Below are 26,657 nucleotides of genomic sequence, written 5' to 3' on the forward strand. Positions count from 1 at the left end.
CTGCATAAATAAAGTAATGCAAGCGGTTCAGATATACAGATTGAGAGAAATTATTTAATTGATGTATACCTCTCTAGTCTTTCAAGCTCTGACTGTTTTGTTTGTGTTCCCTTTTCTTTACAGAACACGACGATCGTGTCACTGGAGGCTTTCCCATGTGGAAGAAAAAAGGTCGCAGGCCCTTCATGGCATCGCTGCACTGGTCCCAACGCAAGAGTGCTAGAAACCGAGGAGGTGGTGTGCCTCCTCGTCCCCACCTAAAGGACCGAGATGGTGATGTCGCCATGAGTGATACCACCACTGACAATTACAGAAGTCGATAGTAAGTAGAATTTGGTTGATTCAGAAGTAGAAAGCAAGTTAAGTTTGTTTGATTGATACATTTAAACTTGTAGGCTTACTGATGGACTGTGGGGGAATCTGTGTTGGAAAGTTGAGACTTCTTCCTCGAAGACATGATGTTAATATAGTATTTGCACTGGAGAACGGAGGCGCTCTCTTGAAGTGCTTAGAGATTGAGGGGTTGACAATATGGGGCCCATTATGATCGCGGACGGACTTGAGTCCGTCCGCGACCATAGAGGAGGAGGGAACCTCCGCATGGCCTGCGGAGTTCCCTCCTGTCCAATTAGAATGTGACCGCCACCCTGGCGGTCACATCCTCTATTTTTACCATTGCGGCGGGTGCGGCTTCAAGCTGCAGTCGCCGCAATGGTAAAAATGCATACATTGCATTTGTATGCAGAAAGCGGCAGGCACCGTGCGGTGCCTGCCGATTTCTGCATACAAATGCAGGGGGGTACCATAGGTACCCCCCATGTGCACCCCCCACCCCCCCTTCACCCAGGAGGCCCGCAACGGGCCCCCGCTGTGAAGTTCCACATGCTTTTCCACGGCGGAAAATTCGCCGTGGAAAAGCATTTTTTAAAGCCCATCCTAATATGGCTGGCGGTGTCTGAGAGACACCGCCACCATATTAGAGCTTTTCCGCCGCGGTTGTAAGCCAACCGCGGCGGAAAAGCTGCGGACGGAAACCAGGACCCACCAGCCATCCTAATGTGGCGGTGGGTCTTTGGTGGGTCCGCCGCGTTTTTTCCGCATCCTCCGGGCCGGCGGTGGCTTCCGCCGGCCCGGAGGATGCGGAAAAACCGCAATCGTAATAGGCCCCTAAGTTCGGCATAGGGAAATCAAACATGTTAACCCTCTGAAATGGGATTGGTGGGTTCACGGGTTTAACACTATTGAATATGCCACCTTCAGGGCCAGATTCTCCCAAGGTTTCTTCAACATTGTTTACAGCTGAAAGCTTTTCTTCAGTATTGCATCCAGTGTTCAGTATCAATCTTGTTTGATGTTTGGATGGGGAAGGATGGCTTTATCTTACTTCCCTTGATGCTAATATATGTATGTATACTGAAGCCATAGAAAGCTGCTGCATGGCTTGTTTTCTCCCATAGGAGTATTTGTGAACATTTGATAGGTCTTATCATTTGCTCTTTAGCATCAGTATTGACGATTTCTCAAAAATGTGAAAGTTGTCGATGCCTTGATCTAGTCTTCTTTTTATATATTTTTTTAATTTTAAATTTCCCATTATAAGTACGGAAATAAGTGAACAGACCAAATAATTGTCATAAGCAAAGCTTCAACCAAAGTGACTTATCCGCATCACTTTAGGGTGTCTCTTTAATTTAACTGCTTTTGAAATGGCATACCCAAACTGCAACATCAAAAGAGCATTTTAGTTTCAGCCGTAAATGCAGAACAGAAAAGGTTATATATATCCCCAGAGGTCCCGGGGAACGCGCCAAGCGTGTGCATCGCCCGCATCCAGCGCTGCGGCCCCCGCCGGTCCCGGAATGTACTAAACCTAAAATGGCAGCGTAGGACTACAAGAAACGCCGGACTACACCCTGGGGGACCTGGCACCCAGAGATCGGAGACTGCCGTCCGTGCAGGGTGAGAGCGGTCCTTGAGTGGCTACTTGGGCGCGGCGGTCTTGGTGGAACCGACGGCGGCGCAGCGGAGGAGGGTGAGATCCGTGCCCCCGAGGAGCTCAAAAATTGACGTCCCGGCTTCTGGGCCTGAGCGTCTCTGGCGGCGGCGCTGCGGCGCCTGATCCTGCGCCATCGAGAGGAGACCCCGGGGCGGGAAGCGAGAACACCACCAAGCCCAGAGCGCGAGCGGAGCAACTCCACGGGCGAACAGAGGCGCCAGAGCGGAATCGGACCAGGGAGGCGGGAGGCCGCGAGAGAGGTGGCGCAGCACCGGGGAGGCGGAGAACAGACCCGGACTGAGGACCCTGCAGCCCCATTTTGCGGAACCTGGGAGGGGGCCCGGTGGGCTCCGATGCTGCACTGAGGTACCGGGCGGTGCGCCCATTCCCGGGGGTCTTGACCCCCCCCCCCCTCGCCCAGATGCCCGGCCTCGTTGTCTACCACCCGAGGGGAGCCTGTCGGAGTGAGCGACACCCTGCGACGGCCTGAAGGGGCGCTCAGCGCGGCGCTGACCAGCGGGACAACCCAACCACAGCGGGGTGAGCTCGTGAGTGTGGACCTTGGGGCAGTAGGTGGATTGGGACCCGGCAAGGGGCTGTAACACTCGCCGACAGCAGAGAAGAGGCGACTGCCTGGCGACCTTGGACTCTGCCGGTGGGTGGCTTGATTGCTGAATGGCAGTAGAGGCTGGCGACACCACTTTTGGGACGACGACCAGGTCCACCACTGGGAGACCTGCACCGACAGCAGTGCGGATCCCTTGAACGCGGACACCCTGCACGCCAGCTGAAACCTCGGCGGCCCGCGGTGACGGGAGGGGTGCGGGAAGAAGGCGCCAGTGTGCTGCACGGGGGCTTGAACTGGCCAGCGGCAGTGAACGGGTCACTGGGGGCCTACGTCGGAGACGGGGGCAACCGTTGGCGCCCCCCCCCTCCCAGCGGAACCACGGGGGCACAGTCACCGCTGCGGGAGAGCGCCCCTGGCCTCACGGACCGCGGACTGCAACTGTCTGGCCGGTGACGGCTCTGCATCGACGAAGCGACCGGCCGACTGGCTGAGTGACCTGCCCGTCTCGACCACCTCAACGTTTGCCCGGCGGTTAGCCCGGAGGAGGCATGGGGAAAACGAAAGGACCAAAAGGTGACGCAGGAACGGCCACAGAGGCTCCGGACACCATGCCACATTCTCAGTCGGACTTGCTAACGATGCAGGACAGAATCCTGGAAGCTATAGCGGCCACGAGGACCGCCTTGCAACAAGACATTGCTCAAGTGTCGACGGGCCTGGGGCTCTTGCGGGCAGACCATGGGAAACTGGCCGACAGGGTCAAAGACACAGAAATAATCCTGAAGGACGTGGTGCCGGGACAGAAAGCCTTGGAAGGAAAACTCACGGACGCCCTGGATCGTATCCAGACGCTGGAGAGGAGAGCGGAAGATGCGGAAAACCGAAGCCGGCGGAACAATGTACGACTGGTGGGCCTTACGGAGAAAAGTGAGGGGACGGACATGCTGGCTTATGTGGACAAGTGGCTACGGACAGTGGTGGCGCCGGAAGGCCTCTCCCCCTTCTTCACGCTGGAGAGAGCGCATCGTGTACCTGCCCGGCCCCCAAAACCGGGGCTCCCTCCGCGACCAGTGGTGATCAAAGTACTCCACTACAGGGATAGAGACTGGCTTCTGCAACGAGCAAGGGAAGCGGGACCGTTCCAGGTTGACAATAGCGCAGTCACGTTGTTTCCGGACTACACCTTCGAAACCCAAAAGCAACGAGCTTCATTCCTCTCCATTAAAAAAGAACTGCGAACGGAGGGGCTGCAGTATTCACTGTTGTTCCCGGCGAGACTCCGAATTTCGTTGGATGGGAAGGCACTGTTCTTCAATTCATCGGCGGATGCCTGGGACTGGTGGGACTCCTACAAGGCTGGAACGGATGGGGCCCACCACAGGGCGGCCGCGGAGGAATTCCAACGGGGCTCGGTTAGAAGATCCAGACGGCTTCGGAAGAGGGGCCAACATCAGAAGCGACTGACGGAATCGCAGACGACAGTGGAGCGGAAAGCGGCACTGCAAGCGGTGAAAGAGGTCTCGGGAGCGGAGGAACCACAGCAGGAGGGGGACTCAAAATCGATCTCGGAGGACAAACAAACGGGGTCAGAAACGGAACTATCGGAGGTGGACAGCACGAAGGGCCCGACGGTAACGCCACAAACGGCGGAGGAGATCTTCGGCAGCTGAGTATCGAACTGGGGGGGTGGGGGGGCTGGCAGCGACTACCTGGAGGGAGTGGTGAACCTGTCCGCTGGAGCAGGCTGACGTGAGACTGGTCAATCGTGAGTTTGGCTGTACATTGAGGGGTGGATGGGAAGAGGGACGCAATTGTTGCTGAGGTAGCTAGCACACGTACCCAGAGGCCCCTAAGGCCACCGCAGTACAGACTGCGGGCTAGAAAGTTTTGAGAGCGCTTTGCTCAATTGTTTGGACGGGGGTAACTCTTTTGTAGTTAGGTCCTGTTCTAGGGGGGGTGGATGTCTAGAGATGTTGGGGTTACTCAGGACAGGAAGGGGGGTAGTGGGAGAAGAGCAGAGCAGGGGAGGATTGTAGGGCGAAGGGGGTGGGGAACAGTCCGGTTGGGGAAGGGAGACGGGGGGGCCATTACTGGTGTCTGGCCACTGTGGAACAGGGCTCTTAGCCTTCAATGTCGAGACTATGGATAGTGTGGGATCGTTAAAATGTGTGTCCTGGAACGTGCGGGGTCTGAACTCAATGACTAAAAGGCACAAAATTCACTCTTACCTAGTCCGCAGGGGGGTTCACATCGCCTTCCTACAAGAGACACATCTGACCAAAAAAGAGGGGGTAGCGCTCCAAAGGAGGTGGCGGGGTCACCTGTTCTACACCACATATTCAGCGTTTGCCAGGGGGGTGCTGCTCTGGATTCGGGCTGGGGTCCCCTTCCAAGTCACTAGGCATACTGTGGACCCGGAGGGTCGTTTCGTAGCAGTTGAGGGTTTACTCAGGGGCCGTACTATAGCGCTATGCAGCGTTTATGCGCCAAACACTGAACAAGCGCCTTACTTCACTAAACTCTCCATGCACTTAGCAACCTACTTCGCTGGCCCAATATTGCTGGGGGGAGACTTTAACTCTATTGAGGACACTACATTGGATAGGTCACACCCACCGCTCCATGCTTCCCCAGTACACAGGCTAGCGAAACATAGAATGCATTGGCAGGGGCAGTGGGATCTCACTGATGTATGGCGGGCACAACACCCGGCTGAGCGGGACTATTCCTTCTATTCCAGCATGCACGACCTCCATGTCCGCATTGACGCATTCCTGTGCTCTCACCAAGTTTTCCCGGCAGTTGCCCGCACAGAATACCTCACACGAACGGTCTCGGATCACAATCCCCTGCTACTCACCCTGGCCTGGATGAACGGGTCTACACCGATTCCGACATGGCGGCTCCGGCCGGACACGTTGGATGACCCACCATTTAGGACGGACTTGGAACTCAGAATCACCCAATATTTTACAGAGAACGAGGGGACTACCTCCTCCAGGGCCGCTGAATGGAACGCATTCAAGGTGGTGGTAAGGGGGCACTGTATAGGAAAATTTGCGGGGACACGACGTACGCTAGTAGAGGACTTGGACAGGGCGGAACGGACGCTGCGAGAAGCTGAGCGATCGCGACCCGGCCACCCCGAATTGCAGGGTAGGGTTAGTACAGCGAGGGAGGCAGTGGCGGTTGAAGTGGAGCGCCTGCGCAGCTTCGATTATAAAGCTTATGGGACCAAGACTCTCGCTGAGGGGTATAAGACGGGGACACTCCTAGCCTGGCTGGCCAACCCTCACAGAGGATCCACCCCGATACTATCCCTGGCGGGGGCGAACGGGGAAACCTATTACACGCAACCGGACATAGTGCGGTGCTTCAAAGATTATTACGGCAACTTATACAGGAGGGGGTTGGAGACCCGACCCGAGGCGACGGAAGCCCTGTTGGCAGAGACCCAACTGCCCCAGTTAGACCCGGAAGACGCTAAGGATCTCGGCGGCCCGATTGGCCTCGAAGAAATTAGAGGGGCCATCAAGAAAATGGCGCGAAACAAAACACCGGGGATGGATGGTCTCCCTATTGAGTTTTATGTGAAATATATAGAGCTACTGGCCCCGAGACTTAGAACGGTGTATAATGAAGCCAAGGAGAAGGGTGAGTTGCCCCAATCGATGCGCGAGGCGATCATGATCCCATTGCTTAAACCGCGCAGGGATAGCACGGACCCGGCGTCATACCGACCGTTGTCGATGCTGACGACGGACTACAAAATTTTGAGCACGATTCTGGCCGGGAGATTGATTGCTCATATGACGGGTTTGATTCATAGGGACCAGTCGGGCTTTATCCCAACCAGGAACACGGCCCACAACATTCGGCGGCTGCTCAGGCTGCTGGCGGACCCCCCACAAACGGCATTGGCTCCTATGGTATTGTCGGTTGACATTGAAAAAGCATTCGATAGCCTGGAGTGGAACTATCTATATGCGGTGATGCGGAGATTCGTTCTCGGGGAAGATTATATAAAATGGACCACAGTGCTATATGCACGGGCAGGCGCGAGGGTGAGAGTAGGAGCTTTGATATCGGACCGCTACGATGTGAACAGGGGGACGAGGCAGGGTTGTGCGCTCTCTCCACTGTTGTTCGCACTGGCCATGGAGCCGTTCGCAATGCTGGCTAGAAGGGGTGATGCGTACCTCGGACTAGAAGTGCGAGGAACCTACCACCATATATCGCTGTATGCGGACGACCTTTTGCTGTTCTTAGATAACGCTGATGAGGCGGTTAGGGGTGCGGAGGGTCTACTACAGAGATTCGGGGCGCTCTCAGGCTTAAAAGTGAATTGGGAGAAGACATGCCTATTCCCGCTCCGGAAAGAGGAGAAATGCCCGACAACCAACATTAGCATGCGCTGGGAACCTGCTTGTCTGCACTATCTTGGGACCTACATATACCACGATCCCGCCAACTTGTTGGACGGGAACATCGGACGATGTATCCGAGGTTTGAAGGGCAACATGTCTTTCTGGGCTACCCTCCCCCTGTCCATGACGGGGCGGGTGTCCCTCCTCAAAATGGTCGCCCTACCACGGCTGTTATACTTTTTCAGGACCCTGCCGGTATGGATACCGGGAGAAGTGTTCAGGCGTTTGAAGTCCAGCATAATAGCATTTCTATGGGGAGAAGGCAGGCGGCGCATAGCACTGACGACTCTCATGTGCCCCAAGGACCAGGGAGGGCTAGCGGTCCCAGACTTCGAGCTCTATTACCTGGCGGCGCAGCTACAATTCTTTACGCAGGAAGTAGCGAGAGTGTACCGGGGGCCGGACCATGAAAGGGACGCGGGCACCCCCCGCCATGTGCTGTCTTACATAGCCCTCCAACAGAAATTATTACTGAGTGGGCTGACCCAGGAGGAAAGGACGCTGCGGTTGTGTTGGAATCGCATGCAAAAGCGTGCAGGCCCTGGTCACCCATATGCGCCAGAGATACCGTTAGGGATGTTGACGGCACTTCCGCATGGGGGGGACTGGTCGAACCTCCAACTGTGGGAAGAGGCGGGACTTCAGATGGTGGGGGACTTATACTCAGACGGGGTGCTAATGGAGTTCCATACTCTGCAGGAACGTTATGATCTCCCACGGGGTGACTACTTGGTGCATGCAGCAGTGGTGCGGGCGATTCAAGCACATTGGGGAGAGGGACTGATGGAACCTAAGACGTCATTGGCATGCCAATATACGATGATGACAGCAGGAACGAGGAAAGCGGTTACATGTCTTTACTCCAGAATGCATACAGAAAACATACCACCACTAACACGCCTCAAAACACAATGGGAGGAGGACCTGAAGAGGGAAATCCCTGACACAACATGGTCCCAGCTGCTTCAGCGAGCAAGGAAGAGCACCAGAAACGCCCGTTTCCAATTAATACACCTCTATATCCTACACAGGGCCTACCTCACTCCGAATAAGATAGCAAGATATTTTGGCGCAGTTGATGCAGCATGCCCCAGATGCGCGCTAGTTGGCGCTGACTTGCAACACATGCTTAGGGACTGTCCGCGCATTCAGGAGTACTGGGCGGGAGTTGGGGACGCCCTGAATGAGGTCACAGATAGAGTACTGCACTATGATAGCGCGGTCGTCCTCCTACATTGGTTCCCACACACGCGCAAAACGAAACTGTCGAGTAAATTTATTGACATGGGCCTTATGATTGCAAAGAGGGAGCTCACCAGGGGTTGGAAATCAAAGACAGCGCCAACACACCAAAAGTGGTTGAACGAATTTCTGAAATGGGCAGCGGCAGAAAGCACACTCAGATACCAACTGGCCCGGCGGACAGCAAATGAGAAGGCTCAGGAGGCGGCGCTAGCATGGGAAACCCTAGTCCAGGCGCTTAGGGATAGTGCGGAGACGAGTGACGAGGAGGAGGGAGTAGCACTTCAGGAGGCCCCGAGGGAGGAGATATTAGACCCTGCACTGACACCTGACACACGCATCTAAGTATTGCTTCCACAATCCTAACCACACCGACTTGCCCGAGATTACACACATGACACGTAGGCTCAGACACCAGGGGGACGGGGAGGATGGGGAGGGGGGAGGGAGAAAAGTTGAACTGTTTTCTGTGTTAAAGAGAGTTTATACACAATTGTAGAGCGAGGGGGCTCAGTAGGCGTAGACCAACTAAAAGCGGAGATTATTGAATAGATGAGCTATTTATACCTGAACCAGATGCACCGTGATACGTGGTCGACCGCCGCCCAACCTCCGGGATGTGGGTTATGAGGCTGTGTATACAGGCGATAATTGAACAGTGACTGCATTTGTTCCAGGGACCATAATGGTGTGCATAATGTATGGTTGGCATTATCTCTGCAATAAAAATTGTTTTACAAAAAAAAAATACATATCCCCAGAGGTCAGAGTACATAACTTTTGCTTTAGCAGGAAAGATTCAATGCTCTTCCAGCCCGGACTTCCACTATTCTGAGTCTTCAGGTCCTGTCCATAAAGCTAAAATTCCTCCTTCAAGTGATCCCGCCTTCCAACCTCTCACCATCGTCCACTTTCTCTGGAACACATCGAAAGATGGGGTATTCAGCCGTAGGTCACCATAGGTTTGAAGGGAACCCTTCAAAATAGAAGCCACATCACAGATTTGTGGGGCTTCAAAGTGGGCCTCATTGTGACTGATGTTTGCTTCCACTTTCCAGTTCAGTGTCATCACAGGATAGTTCCATGACATTGAATTGATAAAAAAAATTAAAACTGTTTGGCATTTTGATTCTGACTCCAGCCACTTCTCAATTGACTTTTCAGATGGCGGTTGTGGTGTAACACTTGACCCCAGGGTGATTGGTGACTTGTGGTCTTATCAGCTTGGAATAATCAAATCAGTTGTAAAATGTGAGGATATCCTATTGGAATTAAATGCAGTAGCTGACATATAAAATCCTGCCAAACTACAAGAATGTTGGTCCCCCAAGCACCTACAGTTGTGAAATTGCTGTTTAACTCTCATAGGCTTTGATGGAGATCTCTTCCTATGTGGATTATTTTGTTCGGTATAGTGGAACAGTGGATTGTTATTCTTGGCATCCTATGGATCCAGTTACCAAAGCCCGTAGCTACCCACAACGATTGATATTATTAATTTATTTCATTTTAAGGCATTTGTATAGCACTGTATGTACCCCATAGTGTTTCTTAGTGTTACCTGCTTATACAGTCTAGTAAACAGAAGTGTCGACTAAGGATTGTGGCATAAGTAGGGATGCAGGGCATTCCATTTATTGGGGGCTATACTACTGTCAACCGTGACTTCTTTCTCTTCCGAGGAATAGAGAAAATGTTATTCTAAGATTTCAGGAATGAACGTTTCCGCACATTTTTCCTTGGGGATTGACCACTCATAGTACAGTATACAATACCAAGGGCATGAAATGGCCCTGCAGTAGATTGAAAACCACTTCAAGATTTTGAGGACTGTAGCTACATGTTCAAATCTGCAATCCTCTGATATAAGTCTCGCTGGTAAGATGTGAAAAGGTTGTGACCTGGAAAGGACTCTGTTATTGAAATCAAAGTAAATAGCCTTTCAGTTCATTAGCAAGACTCAACCAGAGGCATAATGGCTGAGTTGAGGTCTTCTTGGTTTGCATTCTCTTGAGGGCAGAAATTTAAGAGGATAGAGAAAGCTTGTTTTCTGTCTTAATGATGAGATCTCCTCTGGTTTAAGGCTAGGTCCTAATTCAGCTGAGTTCACAGTTTATTGGTGGATCTTCTTCATCATAAGAGCACACACTAATAATCAGTTTCCAGTTAGTATTAAAAAAAATATTGGTTCTTTGTATTCTCTAATGTAAATTTTTATATTAAGAGCTCCCGGTTTATGGTATTTCTGTCATAGTTAGGCATATTTATTTTTTACCCATGTTTTTTGTATATATCCATATTTATTATGTGTTTTGAGAGTAAATGGAATTGTTAAATGGCATATTTCCACATTTATTTACCTGATAAACCTGCACTCATACTCTGATGATTGTCACTTTCTAGCAAATTAGGAGGCCAAATAATACAAAACACTGTACCCACAGGTAAATATCAGCATTATATATAAATATATGTTAAGCTATGCATGTATTTAAGGGGAAAACGACCTTTACAACGCAGTCAAAACACCGCAATACATTTACTTTGCTGTCATTACAACGCAAGTCATTACAACGACTTGCGCTGGATGGCGCTCTAGACTAAGGAATAGTGTGATTTACTATTCCAACACTTTTCCTACTGTTTCGTAGGCTGGAGTTGGAATAGTAAATCATACTATTCCTAAGTCCAGCGCCCTCCAGCGCAAGTCTTTGTAACGACTTGTGTTGTAAAAATAGCGATGTAATGTACCGCGATCTAAATAATCACATTGTATCGTCATACATTTGTATTTAAGGATCTCTCATCCCATTTTGTACCTCCCCATGCTGTCTATGTGCTTAGTTGTTGGTCTGGAATTCATGGAGGACAGCTTGGAGAGTCGTCAACAAGAAGCACAATTTTCAGTATTTTTCTTCATTTAGAAATAAACACAGACGACAAACATGATGTTTTCTGTCTGTATTTATCTGAAAAAGTCAGTAAAAACTGAAAACTGGGAGCCTTTATATGTTACCCCATTTTGGTCTTTAGCATGGCACCTTTACAGTAATACATATGCCACAAATCTGTGTGTGTTTCAGGACGACTTTTGTCCTTTCTTCAGGGTAACTGTGTTTATCGACATTGCCAAACTCCATTCACAAGTATACTATCTCTGCACTAATCCGTCACTCATGCCAGCAAAAAGCTGTAAAAGTTAACACAGAGGCTATAGAGAGGTGTTGGCTCCGTTGAGATAAACCACTCCCTACACTGCAAAGATGTCAGCACTGCTCTAACACTAGACCTCAGCGGAGTCTACCAGTTTTACAGCCACTAATCTCTTTACTTCTTCCACTGTTTTTCCAACTGCAGCTTTCATACACTTTGCATGACCAACAGGTTCAGCGAAGGTTCTAGCAAAGTCCGATCCCAGGCTCTCATACGATTCCTACTTTCTAGTAGAAAAGTGCCCCTTTTTGATATGGTCACCCCCACTTTTTGCCTGATATTTGATTCAATTTAGACTGAAGTGCACTGGGTTCCTGCTAATCAGGTTGCCAGTGCTTTTTCCATAAAAGGAGGTAACTGCTCAATTATTCCCCAGTTGGCAAGACCTTTAGCACCTCTGTAAGTGCCTAGTAAATGGTGCCTCTGGTACCTAATACTTGGGTACTAAAGAGGGTTACTAAATGCTGCACCATGTATTGTGCCACCCACCATAAGGGACCCACCACTAAACTCATACAGACTGCAGATGCAGGCAAATATGAAAACACAACACGGCACACACCCTGTGTGCCTTGCCCACAGACGCTGCATGCAATATATTAGTTACCCCTACAGTAGGCCTTATACCCCTAAGGCAGGGTGCATTTTATTACGTGTGAGGACATATCTGGATGAACAGATATGCCCCTATGCTGTCTAGTTCAATTGCTAGATAGTATAAGTGAAGAGAGAAGCCATCGTAAGTACATGTACTGGGCAATGGCCATTATGAGTTCCCCAGCTACATGATGGCTTCACTGAAACCTATGGTGTTTGGTATCAAACACATTGTCTTATAAATCCATACTGATGCCAGTGGTGGATTTAATAAGCCATGCACCCAGAGGGTATCCTAGAGTTGCTCCCCGAAAATCTTCCAACCTCTTATTGTGTTGGCTGACTGGTATCTTGAAGCTTGCCACCACAGACAAGTTTCTGACTCTCTGTAGTTGAAAGCCCCGGCTCTCAGGTAAAAAAAAATGCCTGCTCTGGTATACTGAAACAATTCTACTTAGGACTGTCACTGCTCCTTGACTTGCCAGGGCCCGTCCCAGTAACTTTTACTAGATGGGGCTTTCCTAAAGAGGTGGTGTCAGACAGAGGTAGTAACTTTGTGTCTGGCTACCTAAAAGCCATGTGGGCCGAGTATGGGGTGACATACAAGCTTACCCACTCCATATCGCTCACAAACCACTTGGTCTTGTAGTGAGGTTCAACAAGATCATAAAATGTATGATCATGGGACTCCCTGAAAAACTCAGGAGATGGGATGTTCCCATGCCTGCTTTTTGCCTACAGAGAAGTACCATAGAAGGGAGTAGGCTTTAGTCCCTGTTAGCTTCGGTTTGATCATCCTGTGAGGGGACCACTATGTCTAGTGAAGGAAGGCTGGTAGAGGTCTCTCAAAGAGCACCTCACATGGTCATCCATGTAAACCGGCTGAAGACTATCTATGACGGGCTGATGTGGCCATGCTGATCAGGGGTGTGACATTTATTAAAATATCTACGTTTCCATGGGGCAGGTTGCTTCATAAATCCACTTGCCCTGTAACAAAACCCACTTGCCCCTTTGGTGCCATGTATTGCAACGACAAATTATGGCAGCAATCTCATTATATAAGAGCTCTGATATAGCCTCTCTGATTATGCCAGAGCTCATACCATAGTAGTGTTTGAATACTTGCAATCCCCTTATATTAACACCTTTCCGCAGATCTACATACCAGGGTTGATTGTAGTGGTAAGCAATAGTTCCAGGGTTAGAATGCCCTTTTGAGTCTCTGCAAACCTACTAACTTGCATGTTTTAAGGTTTTTCAACAACTCTTCTCTAATCTTTTCCTATACTGAAATGTTGGAAATTTACTCCCGACAATGCAGACGTAAACCTTCTTCCAGAGTTGGGAAAAAGTAGCTGGAGGGAAAGTGAACTTGCAAACATTCAGATGTTTGCATGATCAAATCTACACATGCATATTTGTTCATGCTGAAATGCAGTTCACAAATATTTTCTAGGAGTACCATTTCTTGTTCTACTTCTGTAAATTCTTGGGAATTCACGAAAGTTGTATAGCTGCACTTAATGCAAGGACATATACCATGGGTGCATTTTAGAGACTTTCTTAAATAATTGGGCCCCTAATTTGGTCTGACGTTGACCGTGACCTTTTGTGTTTAATAAAATTCTGTCTCTCTCTCTCTTTATCAGCTGGCTTCACTGTGAGTGACAGCATTCTGCTCTTTCACAAGGAGCATATCTGCACACAAAGTAGTTTTGTTCAGTGCCAGTAGCTACTATGGCAGTGCTTGCTTTTTGAGACCAAAAACTATTTTTGTTTTTGCCAATGTTTGTTATAATGGTGAGGGCCTGGCAGCTCCCACACCAATAAGGTTTCACGAAAACCATGCCAAAACAAGTCACACATTGACAAAACTAAAAAGCTGACCACCAATTTCAGACGTACTAGCTTTGCCAATGCTTGTTTATTTGTGTTCACTATAATCTTATTGAAACTGGTTACACTGATCTTCCATTATGAATATTTTTGGGAAACACCAACATGCATCAACACACGTTACTAAATGATGCTGCAAAGAAATGCTACCCGAAATTTTACAATAGTTTAGCAAAATGTTTTTTTTCCTGCTTTAATTTTTTTTATGAACATTTTATTTTGAAAGCAAAGAACAAGCAGTCTTGCTTTCAAGCTTCTGCAAATATTTGCATTAAATCGGAGAGCATCTTGGGAGCATTAGAAATAGCCTCATATTGCTAAACTTTGAAAACGTGCGTACACATTTTTATACTGGAACCACTGTAAGTAGTGCAGTCGGAGCTTACAACATTTACTTTTAGCGCTCACCTTAATAATAAAGGCTTTCAATTAATGAACCTTAAATACAAGTGTGAACAGCGTTACCATATGGATAAAAATATTACCTTAGCTGCAGACAGTGCCCTTCCCTGGACCATAATGTGGTTCTGCAAACTGAAAACCAAAGGGTTTGTGCTGCAGGGGGTTGGGCCTACTTGTCCCAAGGACACAATACACATGAAAACTTGTTGCCCTTGACTCCAAACACTATGTCCTGGGCATCGGGCTATTGGAATTCCACATCCCTGCAGTTGGTCACTAATGAGGACCAGGAAGATGAGTGAACCTCTACCTGACCTCCTCTCCCACAGTGCTAAAGATTGGCCAGTTGCAGGTGTTGTCTTTTTGAACACCCTCTACCCAACAGCAAGCTGACTGCAGACAAGTTCTGGGGTGGGCTATTTTCCCTAACCTCTGATCAGACAACCTGGTGTTCCATGATGTGGACACAGGAGACTGCATGCCAGTCAAAAACAAAATATACAGACACTCTAACCAAGTTAAAGAAATTATCAGAGCTGAAATCAGCAAGATACTGAAGTTAGGTGTGATTGAGCCCTCTGAAAGTCCCCAGGCTAGCCCAGTGGTCTTAGTCCCCAAGCCTCATTAAAAGGGTGATGAACCAGAGCTAAGGTTTTGTGTGGACTCTACAGGTCTCAGATGCTTGCTTTCTGTGAGGGGTTTTGGAAAAGCAGGATTGTGGCGCTCAAGCAGGTTAACATTGTAGTTCAATGAGTAAATGAGGAGCAAATGTTTTCACGGTGCAACCAGGTCAGGGGAAGACCCGTAACACCTGTATATAGAGTGGGTCATGAAACCCACACAAAAAAATTCAAAACCAAGTCTCGGGCACACGTGTAGGGATACAGTTATTTCAGTTGTGCTGTTAAATTGGTACAGAAATCAAAAGAGATCGACACCGGTAGTTCCATGTATTGAAAGATGTTTATACAAGTTTTAGAGTTCGTCAAAACAAACCCCTAAATGAAAATAATATAAGGACAAAAAAAAGGAAGCCAGGAATTCAAGAAGATGCGTGGTGACTAGAAATAATTACTGGGTAATGTGTTCTTCCTTTTTTTGTCCTTATATTTTTTCATTTATGGTTTCCACTGATAATAGGGTGTTTTGTGATGTCACCCCACTGATTTCACTGTAAAATGTTTGACACTATCCTTTATCTTGGCCATAGATGTGATTATTCATTTTTGTATTGTTTCCAGCCCTGAAGAGTCAAAGGTAACTACCTGTTGACGGTCGGCTGGCGTTTTGTTCTGACGAACTCTAAAACTTGTATAAACATCTTTCAATACATGGAACTACCGATGTCGATCTCTTTTGATTTGTGGACCAATTTAACAGCACAACTGTGATAACTGTATCCCTACACGTGTGCTGGGGACTTGGTTTTGAGGTCCCAGATGCTGTCACGAAGACAAATGCACACCCAATTCAAAGAGCTGACTCTGTATATACTATACCAAAGTGAGGTATATAGTGTGCACAGTGTCCAGTGGAGGTAGGCAGAGGTAAAAGTAGATAACACCTTACTCTCTATTTGTGGTAGTATGGGCGTGCAGTAAGGCTGTATCAGAGGGTAGTGTTAAGCACACTCAATCAGCAAATGATATCACACACTCAAAGAATGAACTTCAGACCATTTGGTTTTGTATAAAAATATTCTTTTAGTTGTTTTATTTTCTAGAACCAAGCAAACCTAGCACAGGTAAGCAATAAATACTTTACAGTAGTAATGCAGTTTGTAAAAAGTTTGAATTGCAATTGTATATGCAATTTGATTTGATTACTGTAGAGCTACTAGTAATGCAATGCTTTTGATATACAGTACATATACTTTGTATTGGCTTTTTAGTAGAATGTCAAGTAGATTACTTTACAGATTACTTTTCTTACACAGTGCAGTATACCTGGATACTGCACTGGGACATTAAAGTAAAAGCGTTTTTGGTATTTAGTTACAGTTTTAAAGGGTTTCTTAGATATTCCAACTCCACACTTAATAAACAGTCAATGTTATCCTATGGAGGAAAATAGGGTTATCTGTTCAAAGGTAAGTATTTTGTTGGGGGAGTTGGTATTCTAGGGGGTAGACTCGGGTCCCCCAGGGTCAAGGATGCACTCTTGTTAAACCATCAGCTTGGATGGCCGGGTGCACAGTGCTGAGCTCCAATGTTATCCAGTGCGCCTCCTGTTGGTGGCTGCTTATGGACTGGCCACTGGGCTGTGGGAGCAAAGCTCCTGGACTTAAGCTCAGGGCAAATGGGGATTCAAACCAGCACAAAAGGTACACCAGTAGCGGCCCGGGGGCGGCCGGCTGCAGAGTACTGTTTTGGCGTCGGGCGCCCTGTAGCTTTCAATGGGGAGTCTCCGGTTTGAAAACACACTGCAGGCTCGGAGAATGGTCTTCTGGGTGCAACCACCACTTGGAGAGGTAAGTTGGGATGCTGGGGGTTGGTTAGGCACGGTCGGTTCGGCCATCCAAGGCGGTGGGGCATCGGGTGCAGGGGGTGCCTCCTGCTTCTGGTTGCTGTTGGGGGGACCTTCCGGTTTGAGGCTGCAGGCGTCAGATGGAGGCTTGAGGCAGGTCAGGGATCACCAGATCCTGGGTCCGGATCACCTGGGAGGCCTCCTCGTGGTGTTGGGCCACTCGGACTCTGGCCTTGGGCGTCGGGTGCAGAGTGGTGCAGACTAGCGGATCTTGCCAGAGCTGGTCTGTTGGTGAACAAATCTGGTGTTCACGGGAGACAGAGTCTTTTCTTTTGAAGGCATGGCAGGTCCTCTGGGTTCTTGAGGTTGCTGGCTGCAGGACAGACCAGAGTTTCGCTTCTGCAGGTTCGGGGTGGGGACAGGCATGGGAGGGCTGGGGCCGAGTCAGTAGGCGTCCTCCTCTTGTTAGCTTCGGCACAGCTGTTCGGTTCTCCTTCTTCTTTTCTTCTTCTGGTTTCTTGTCTGAGGATGCACGGTTGGGGTGCCCCCTAAATACTAGATTTAGGGGGCGTAACAGGTTAGTAACGGTTGGGACCAATGGGTCCATTCCTTGGGGTGGGTACACCCCCTATTATGCCACCCTGCAGTGGGAGGGGTGCATATGTCTCACTCTGGTTGGCTGGGTCCCCCCATCTGCCAGATGGCAGGGACTGAGAGTTGTGCTTCGCCTCGCTTCCCCCACCTGAGGGGTTGAGTTGGCAGAGGAGGGCACACCTCTCTTTCTCACTTGTTTTTCCCGCTGGTTCTCCCGCCCAAAGTGGGGGTCAAAACCAGTGGGGACCAGTTGCTGAAAGCAGCAGGTGGCCTGGGGAAGCTCACAAAGGCAGCAAGCCTTTGAAGCTTCCCCTTCGTGGACCCTGCTCATCTTGGGGGAGGAGGCTTGGCACCTCGTCCCCGGATGTGCATTGTTTCAGGCCCCGAGAGCATCAGGCTCTCAACCCAGGGGTCCAGAAACATGTCTGGTGGTGGCAGCTGAAAGCAGCCACTCAACCCGGATACTAGTGGTAGGTCGTTTTTTCAGGGGGCATCTCTCAGATGCCCTCTATGTACATTTTTCATTAAATCCCACACAGGCATCTGTGTGGGTATAATGTGCTGAGAAGTTTGATACCAAACCTCAGTTTTCAGTGTAGCCATTATGGTGCTGTGGAGTTCGTAATCGCAAACTCCCTGCACCATATACTCTTAATGGCAGCACTGCACTTACAATGTCTAAGAATTAACTTGGACACTTTAGGGGTACAGGGCTCATGCACTTGTACCCTCACCACTGGTATAGTTCACCCAGCTAGAGGGTTGACTGACCTATGCCAGGGCAGTGGTTTGTAGGTATGGCACACAGGGATGTGTGACATGTCGACTCTTCACTTTGTTCTGCACCAAAACACGGAGCCTGCAATGGCAGTGTATGTGAGTAAAGGTACAGGTCCTCCAAGGGCAACACAATAAGTACTGCAGCCCTTAGAGGTCTTCTCTGGCCACAGTGCCCTTGGTACCCATGGTACCTTTTTACAAGGGACTGACATGTGGCCAGAGAGGTGCCAAATGGGGGTATAAGGTACAGTTTTGACAAGCACTGGACCTGGGAACCGGATTGGCTGAGGCACGTTAAGTCGAAGTGCATCAGTAGTCTGGCAAAAAGTGTGGGGGGAGGGTTACTGCAACAGAAACCCAGCTTCCTACACCGATGAATTAATTAACTGGTTGGGGGCAGCCGCATTTGACATCAGGGTACTTGCAGATTAGTCTATTCTCGACCCCAGATGGGCATTAACAGTTAGCTGTAATGCCATTTGATTTAAAGAATGCCCATGCCACCTTCAAACAGTTGATGAACAAAGTCCTTTCTGGGTTGGCTTCCTTTAGCACAGCATATCTATTTTTTTTTTCTTTCCTTTATTAGCATTTCAGCATACACAACGCACTTTAAGCGCAACAAACATCAGACACAGGGAAAAAGTAAGGGAGGCAGATTTCTTGCGTATACATCATGTGGAAGAGAGAGACAGCATTCCTAGTATAGCATAGTACACGTTTTCATTTTCGCAGGCACCCATAGTCTCCACACTTGACAACTCTGTTATAATGCGGGAAGCCGATGCACCAATGTAACATCTATTTTGCTTTAGAGCATTTTGTCATTAACTATTGGTACAGAGGTAGTATTATTACTACACTGGCATTGGAGGTGGTGGTTCACATGTGCATAAGCGATACACAGGACTTTAAGTGGGCCGGGTCTGAGCATCGGCATTTATTTTCAGGGGGCCTCGAAAAGGGTCTCTAGTGGGCTCTATTTTTGTGCCTCGCAGAGGTAGTCCGTTTTTTTTTTCTTGCACCAAACTTATTTTGCTCTAGCTAGAATTGTCAGGCTGGATCCTGAGGCCTTTGACCTTTGTACACGTTGTAGATCCTTTCACGGTGAACAGTTGGGCAAACATTTAATTTGAAGGAAACTAGCCGTGATGGAGGAAGCGAGGAGTGTTTTACTACAGGGAGCAGAGCGAGGGAAGTGTGGGTGAAGTCTCTGAAGTACTTCTGGGCCCCAGCCTTTCAGCTCTGATTGTTTTACCAGCGGTCCCACGCGGAGCACCAGTGCTTGCTATAAACAGTCTACTGACCTGACAGCGGTGGCCGCTCTGAAGTGGGCTGGTATCAGTGGCCAGAGACCCCCTGTGCTGGAGTGTGCCGTGGCTGTCCCGCGTGGACGGCCCTGGAGTTTCCAGCACATGTTTCTCTGTGTCTGTCTGGCACCGGGGGAAGGATACGCATGCTTGCCCTGCCGCGGGTCTCTCCCCGTTTAGAAGGCAATGGAAAGCACAGAGGGTTTATATATAGATTTGCCATGTTCTGCTCTCATCCCTTGAGAGGTTTGTGTTACGGGCCTTTCACGGTGGGTGTCTTGCTATATGAGAGAGACTCCCTCACAGCAGGGGCAGCTTTAGGCATGTGCAAGCTGTGCACCTGCACAGGGCCACCAAACCCCAGGGGCCACCACGCCAATATATATATCCTTAATATAATAATCCTCTGAGGATGGATACATATTTGCGTGGCGGCCCCTGGCAGGGATTTGGATGCCTCCGGCTCTGTTCCACTTCCAAAAATCCTGACCCCCCCTCTTCACTGGCCTCCGCGCTCCGCCCCGCCCAGACCCCCTCTTCCGGGGCCCCCTACCTTCGTCCCTGCCCGGGGCCGCCATGAGCCTAGAGTGGACTTATGCGGGCAGTGCTTTCTGCCTGAGATGAATTGGTGGAGGTAAACGTGATCCCATTACCTGAATTGCACCAAGTGCCCCATGTCAGGCCTGCGGTTCATTGGCAGAACTGTTTGGGGATCACTTCCCTGTTACATGCTCGTTAGGTAGGTCAGCATTGAGGTGCGTCGCCCATGTGACACGGGTGGTACTGTCGTGTAGCGTTGAGGCGCTGTAGCAGACCTGTGTTCATTGTAGTACTGGGATACCAGAAGAGAGGAGGAGGCGGAGAGTCTTGCGACCACGAAGGAGCTGAACATGGATTTTAAGACTTTTTTTTATTTTGTATTTTATAGAAGTTCCGGTATTGGGCGATATCTTGCCTTGGATCTTGTGAGATAAAGCTGGGGTGCTCTGATGGGAGTGTGTGGAACTGCAGTAGAGCCTCTAGATCAGGCTTGCAACGCCCATTGGGCTCAAGAGGGCTTCAGCCCCCCCCCCCCGCGAGTGTGGCAGCCTCCTGCTGGGACAGCTTCCTGGGCACACACGCAGCTGCACCCGAGTACTTCACAGGTCTTTAAAAGACCATTTGCTTGTTAATGAGGCTTTATTGTTTTTCACCTCTTTTGCAGAGCTTCTACAGCTACACTGCCTATTGCTTGAAGAATTAGCTCCCCCTCTAAATTTGGCTCTACTTGCGCCTCTGGGGAGGCGCAAGTAGAGCCAAATTTTCTTAGCCCCCCCTCTAAATTTGGCTCTACTTGCGCCTCTGGGGAGGGTGTATGATGTTATCCATACATATCTTTATTTAGACCATGCCCCTACTTGGATAGGCCACAACCCTTTAAGAGGTTTGCCCCGCCCCTTTTAGAGCACCCCCCAGTTTTTTTCCCCACTTAAAAATCTGACGATAGGAATGGGTCCCAGATATCTTTTTACATGGAGGGGACCACTCTTCCACCCCAGTGCCTTAACCAGATTACCTTTAGCTAATAAGCATTGCAATGAGACGGCGTGAGGTGGGTGACACCTCCCTCACATGCCCAAGGAGACATAGTAGCGGGACAAAGGGGAGTTGATGACCAATGATTTGCTGAAGGGTACTGTGCACCCCGCCACAGTAGTTCGCATCTAAAGGACATTCCCAAGCAAGATGATGAAACGTGGCTTGAGGTGCAGAGCAGCTCAAGCAACTGGCCTCCTCGCACAGTCCTGTATGTTATAGATGGACAGAGTGTGGGATAGCCTATGTAAAAACTTGAAATGTATACGGCACAGTCGGTAATTAGGCGACAGGGCTGCAGTCTGCGCCCAGCAATAAGACCATTGTTCGTCAGTTACCGGAGGGTCTGGGTCCCGATGGAATTCAGTCTGAGCGGCCGTGACAGACACTGGTGCTTTATCTTGCATTACTGTAGAAAGTCTGGTGGCAAGTCTACGGTGCGAAGTGTGTGAGAGTCTATGTTCAAGTGCAAGTTAAGTCGGGGAGGTGCCGGGAATGGGGCGTTAAGTGTACAACAAGTGGCCCTGAGCCTAGTATAGAGAAGATCATCCATCATTCTGGGTTTAGTGATGTTAGTCAGGGCAGGTATTGCGAGGAACTGGTCATTATAGAGTACAAGTACGCAAATTTCAAAAGAGATTTCTTCTTGGCTTGTCAACAAACTCCACTGTCCATCATTGAGGGCAACATGGGGTTGTGTGCTATAGGTATAGAAGGGGCATATAGACAGTTGAGAGCCGCTCGTCGCCGAGACAGTCCAACGCCCACCTCCCGCACTCCACTGTATCCGCTGCAGTGCGTGTTCATTAGTAGGGCCGATAGAGTGCTGTAACAACTGCTTGACTGGCGCATTGAGACCACCCTGACTGAAGGGCAGCGTGAGGATTTCTAACACTATTCTTGGCTGTTTTCCTGCCCATGTCAGGGAGATAAAGTTGGATTGTAGACGTTTAAAAAAATTGCTGTGTGAGTGGCATGGGGAGATTAAAAATAGATCTAAAAATGTGGGCAGCACGACCATTTTGGCGATGGCAAGCCGACCTGTCAGCGACAATGCGAGGTGCGTCCAGGCCAGGATTCTCTCCTCTAACCAGTACATAGCTCTGCCATAGTTGGCCTGCCAGAGTTCTCTCATGTCGCGACTCAGCCAAACGCCCAAGTATGTGACCAGCTTGGACGCCCACTGTAAGTTAAACGGTGGTTGGAATGGTGTCGTGCATGCAATTAAGGGAAATATAAGAGATTTACTCCAATTTATGGCTATGCCCGACACCCGCCAAACACCACCACCTCTGATAAATGGGTCTAAATTGTCCTGTGGGTTTCTGATGTATAGAGCCACATCATCGGCATACTTGGAGACTAGGATTCCCAGCTCATGGAGCTGAATGCCCTAATGGCCATGATGCTAGCACATCCAGCCGCCAGCTGCTCCATGGAGAGTGCAAAGAGGAGGGGTGACAGAGGGTATCCCTGTCTCGTGCTGCGAGAGATTTAAGAAAGGGTCGGACCGTAGCCTATTTACTCGCAGCCTAGCGGTGAGAAAAGTGCATAATAGCTTAATGAGTTTAAGGAATTGCCAACTGAGACCCAAATGCTGTACCTATTAGAACAGAAAAGGCCACTCCAAAGAGTAAAACGCCTTGGTGGCGTCCAAGAGAGCGGTGATCGCCTGTAGGCTTGCATCAACGCCATGCATAACCGCAAGCAGGGTTCTGAGATTATGTGGTGTAGAGCGGTCCGGCATGAACCCCGACTGATCCGGGCGGATATTGTCAGCGAGCAATGGGGCCAGAAGATTCATGATTAATTTTGCCAAGAACTTATTGTCAACATTGATCATCGAAAGCGGTCTGTAGGAGCCACATGATGTGGCAGGTGTACTGTGCTTAAGAATAGTGACAGTGAGCGCTTCTCGAATTGACGCAGTGAGTATTCCTGTTTCTACAGATTCTTGGTACATAGCGAGCAGATGTGGGGTAATAGAGGGGCGAATTCCTTATAAAAGGATGTCATGAGGCCATCAAGACGGGGTGCCTTGTCATTCGGGAGGCTATGGATAACCTATGGGACATCTTCCTCAGTGAACAGAGAGTTTAAGTATTGGCGATGGACATCATCTAGCCACACCAACTGCATGGATTCCAAGTACTCCTTAATCTGTTCAGAGTGGAGTTGTGATTTGGTTGAGTAGAGGTCAGAGTAAAAAGTAGCCATTGTATTCAGGATTTCAGTGGGGTTTGTGTGGGGTTGTAGCTGCCCTTCAATAGGATCCACTATGTAGTCATGCGTTTTCTGTGGCCTAATGAGTTGGGCTAACGTCTTGCCCAGGTGCTCACCCTCCCCATATCTACGGGCTTTAGCCTCCCGAACAAGATAGTGAACCTTGCGGTGAGCCTCCTCCGTATATTCCCATAATGTTTCCCGTATTCTTGTCAGAATGCCCCTATCGTTCGTTTGGAATAATTCAAGCTCCATTGCTCTAAGGTCGGACTCCAGGCGTGCAAGTCGTGTATTCTGGCTTGTTTAACATTACAGACCCCTTGGATTACGGGCTTAAAGGCCTTCCATAGCACAGATGGGGACTCAACTGAACCGGCATTCAGTGCAAAATACTCAATAATAGCGGACCGTATTTCTGAGCGAAAAACCTGATCTCTCAGCGCGCCACACAGCAGGCACCAAGAGAAAGCTCTCAGGATCGCATGGGGTAACATCCACTCCAAACATTACTGAGGAGTGCTCTGAGAGTGTGCGGGGGAGTATTGAGGTACCAGTTGTCCATGTCTGGACGTCCCTGGTGATGAGCCAATAACCAATGCGTGACCATACTCCCATTGCAGACGTGACGCATGTGCCCTCCTTACCATGCAGGGATCGCCAAGTGTCATCTAGGTTTTGGTCTTGTATTAGGATGTGAAGTTGTGCCGCTACATTTGGGTGCGGGCGACAGGGCGCTCCAGACATGTCCATATCTTGGTCCAAAGCAACATTAAAATTTCCTCCCCAAGTTATTGCCCCAGGTCCTAGATTCACAATGTGTTGCCACACCTCACTGAAGAACTCATGGCAATCTGTATTGGGGCTGTAAACAAACGCAAGTATGATTTGGTATGGGAGTGCCGGGTGGATATACAGACGTGGAGGCTGAATATATTGTCCGACAGTAGATACTTTATTGTCAGTAGTCACAGTTTTAGGCTTCACAACAGGGTTGGGGTGCTCTTCCTCTGGGCCGGTCTTCTCTCTCCCGGTTTGGGAGCATGTAGATGCCTGATCAGCTCCTTCCTCTTCAAGGCTGATGTACAGGGGTTGGTGTTCTGGCTCGTCCGTTGTGCTAGCTTCACCCGGAGGCTCGCCAAAAGAAAATGGAGGCCGTCAGTGATACTGTGACAAAGGAAATAACCCGTCACCTACACCCGGTAGTGTCTAAGGATTTTTAGACGTTTGTGAGTCTGTGACCATAGGTTTCGAAAAACAAGGGGGGGGAAGAAGCCAAGACTCGTGGAAAGGTAGTGACTCTCAGGGCTTTGTGTGGGGACTAAAAAGGACAGTGCAAGTAACGGTGGTCAGGGGTCGCTCGGGGTCTCCCTGCAAAAGCTCTGTGGCACCCGTGCTCAATTACCCCTTTCTTCCCTCTCCTCCCGCCTCCCTCGTCGATATCAACCCGCTTTCCCCAGAACCAGTGTTACTCACTGGCTCGGCCGCACCGCTCTTCAGCTTCCTCCGGTGGATGCCACCACTCTTCCGTCCAGTGGTCGTCTGGCTCCTCCTCTTCTTCTCCACTCCGGTCGCCGTCCTCTTGTCCAGCGTTCCACTCCGTGTCCTGCTACACTTCCGAACTCGTCTCCTCGCAGTGCTTTTCCCTTCCGCTGATCAACGACGACGACTCCTGGGTTTGCCTCTCTTTCACTGTTGGAGACGTAGCGGTTCTGGAGTCAACTCCTCCCCTCTCCGCCTTCTTGCCTTGCTGTGGGGAAACAGGAAAGGTGAGTGTGTCTTTTCCCCAGGTCATGTCTTGCCTGAATCTGCCTTTACTGTTCAATTTCCTATGCGCGAGGGATTCTGGTCGTTGTAGTTCCGCGTGCGTTAGAACCCCGGAGTTCACCCTCTCACATCCCCTTCCCCTTGCTGTCTTACTACTAGGGGTTTTCCCTTGGGGATACCTTGACAGGAAGTCCACATTTTCTTGGTCTGATCCCTTTCGGTGTTGGATTTGGAATCTGTAGGGTTGTAATGCCAGAAACCACCTCAGTACTCTATCGTTGTTCCCCTTATTTCCTGCCAGCCACTCTAAAGGGGCGTGATCGGTATATAAGGTGAATTCCCTCTCTTCTAGGTAATACCATAGGGTTTCTATGGTCCACTTGATAGCTAAAGCCTCCTTCTCTATGACTGCATAGTTTTGTTCCCTCAGGAACAGCTTCCTGCTGACATACAAAATGGGCCTCTCTTCTCCCTGCCTTGTTACTTTAGATAACACGGCCCCTAGTCCCTGTTCTGATGCGTCAGTCTGTAGGACAAAGGGGAGTGAGTAGTCAGGACTGGCTAGCACCGTATCAGATGTAAGGGATCTTATAAGGGATTCAAAGGCCCGTAGGATCTCCGGTGTGGGTTGTTCTAACCTTGCCTCAGTATTAGTTGTTTTCTGTAACAGATTAGTGAGAGGGGCCGCGGTTTGAGAAAAGTTAGGAATAAACCGTCGGTAATAACCGAGTAGCCCTAGAAAGGCTCGGAGATCCTTTTTAGGCCTCGCGCCTAGCGTTGCACTGCGCAGCAGTGCTCGCGCAGGGGGAGGCATTTAGTAGGTGAAAAACGGGGAATCTGAGCTGACCTAGGAATCGCACACGCTTGTGCGTGTGCGTTTCCTTTTCCGCTCCCCCATTGGCCTTTGTGTGCGTCTTATTCTAAAAGACTGCACGCAATTGGCCCGAGGAGGGCGCATTGCTCCGACCACGGCCTATTGGTGTCTATTACGCGCTTTGTGCGTGTAATAAACACCAATAGGCCATGTCTCGCAGTGGCGCGCGCGCACCACTCGCGGGCTTCTTTGTTTTTGAAGCGTTTGCGAAAGTGAAAGCGATCGCTTTCTCTGCCGTTTGGTTCTTCCTTCTCGTTTGGCGTTGGTGCGGACAGCTAGCATCAATTATTGGAGATAGCAGGTGAGTGGACACCTTCCCCCACCTTCCTTCGACAAGGGCCAAGACGAAATGCAATTTTTAGGAAAGGCAAACAGATATCCAAATCTAAGGAACCTCAGGTAACATAAAAGCTAATAACTGAAACCAGTACCAACAGTGACTCTTGTCTCCTAGAACACGTGTATGTATCACTTGCTGAGTAAGGGGTAAAGGAAAAGATATGTAACATGCATTTTGATTTTCACTTCTGATTGCAGCTTCTGTTTCTTGCCACTACTTTCTTCATGGTGTCACGCCTTGACTTTCGAAGAAATATGAATCGCTTGTTTAACCACCTCGGGAGAATAATGTGCACGCAGCCTCGAGCCATGCAAAGCAGCAACCAAACGATTTTAACTACGCAACAGTCACGAATACAAAGGGGACATGGAACATTCTAGTTTAAGA

At 49.4% G+C, this 26,657-nt stretch overlaps 1 protein-coding gene across 1 annotated transcript in view; it reads left to right on the forward strand.

Annotated features, from left to right (window-relative positions):
• The window catches only part of LOC144781602 (nuclear RNA export factor 1-like), a 954,052-nt gene that overhangs the window by 38,453 nt on the left and 888,942 nt on the right, over positions 1–26,657 (forward strand). The window contains exon 2 of the mRNA XM_078660537.1: positions 124–322. Within this exon, the coding sequence (XP_078516663.1) occupies positions 124–322 (199 nt within the window). The remainder of the gene's footprint in view (positions 1–123; positions 323–26,657) is intronic.

Source organism: Lissotriton helveticus, chromosome 9, assembly GCF_964261635.1.
Source record: "Lissotriton helveticus chromosome 9, aLisHel1.1, whole genome shotgun sequence".
NCBI lineage: Eukaryota > Metazoa > Chordata > Amphibia > Caudata > Salamandridae > Lissotriton > Lissotriton helveticus.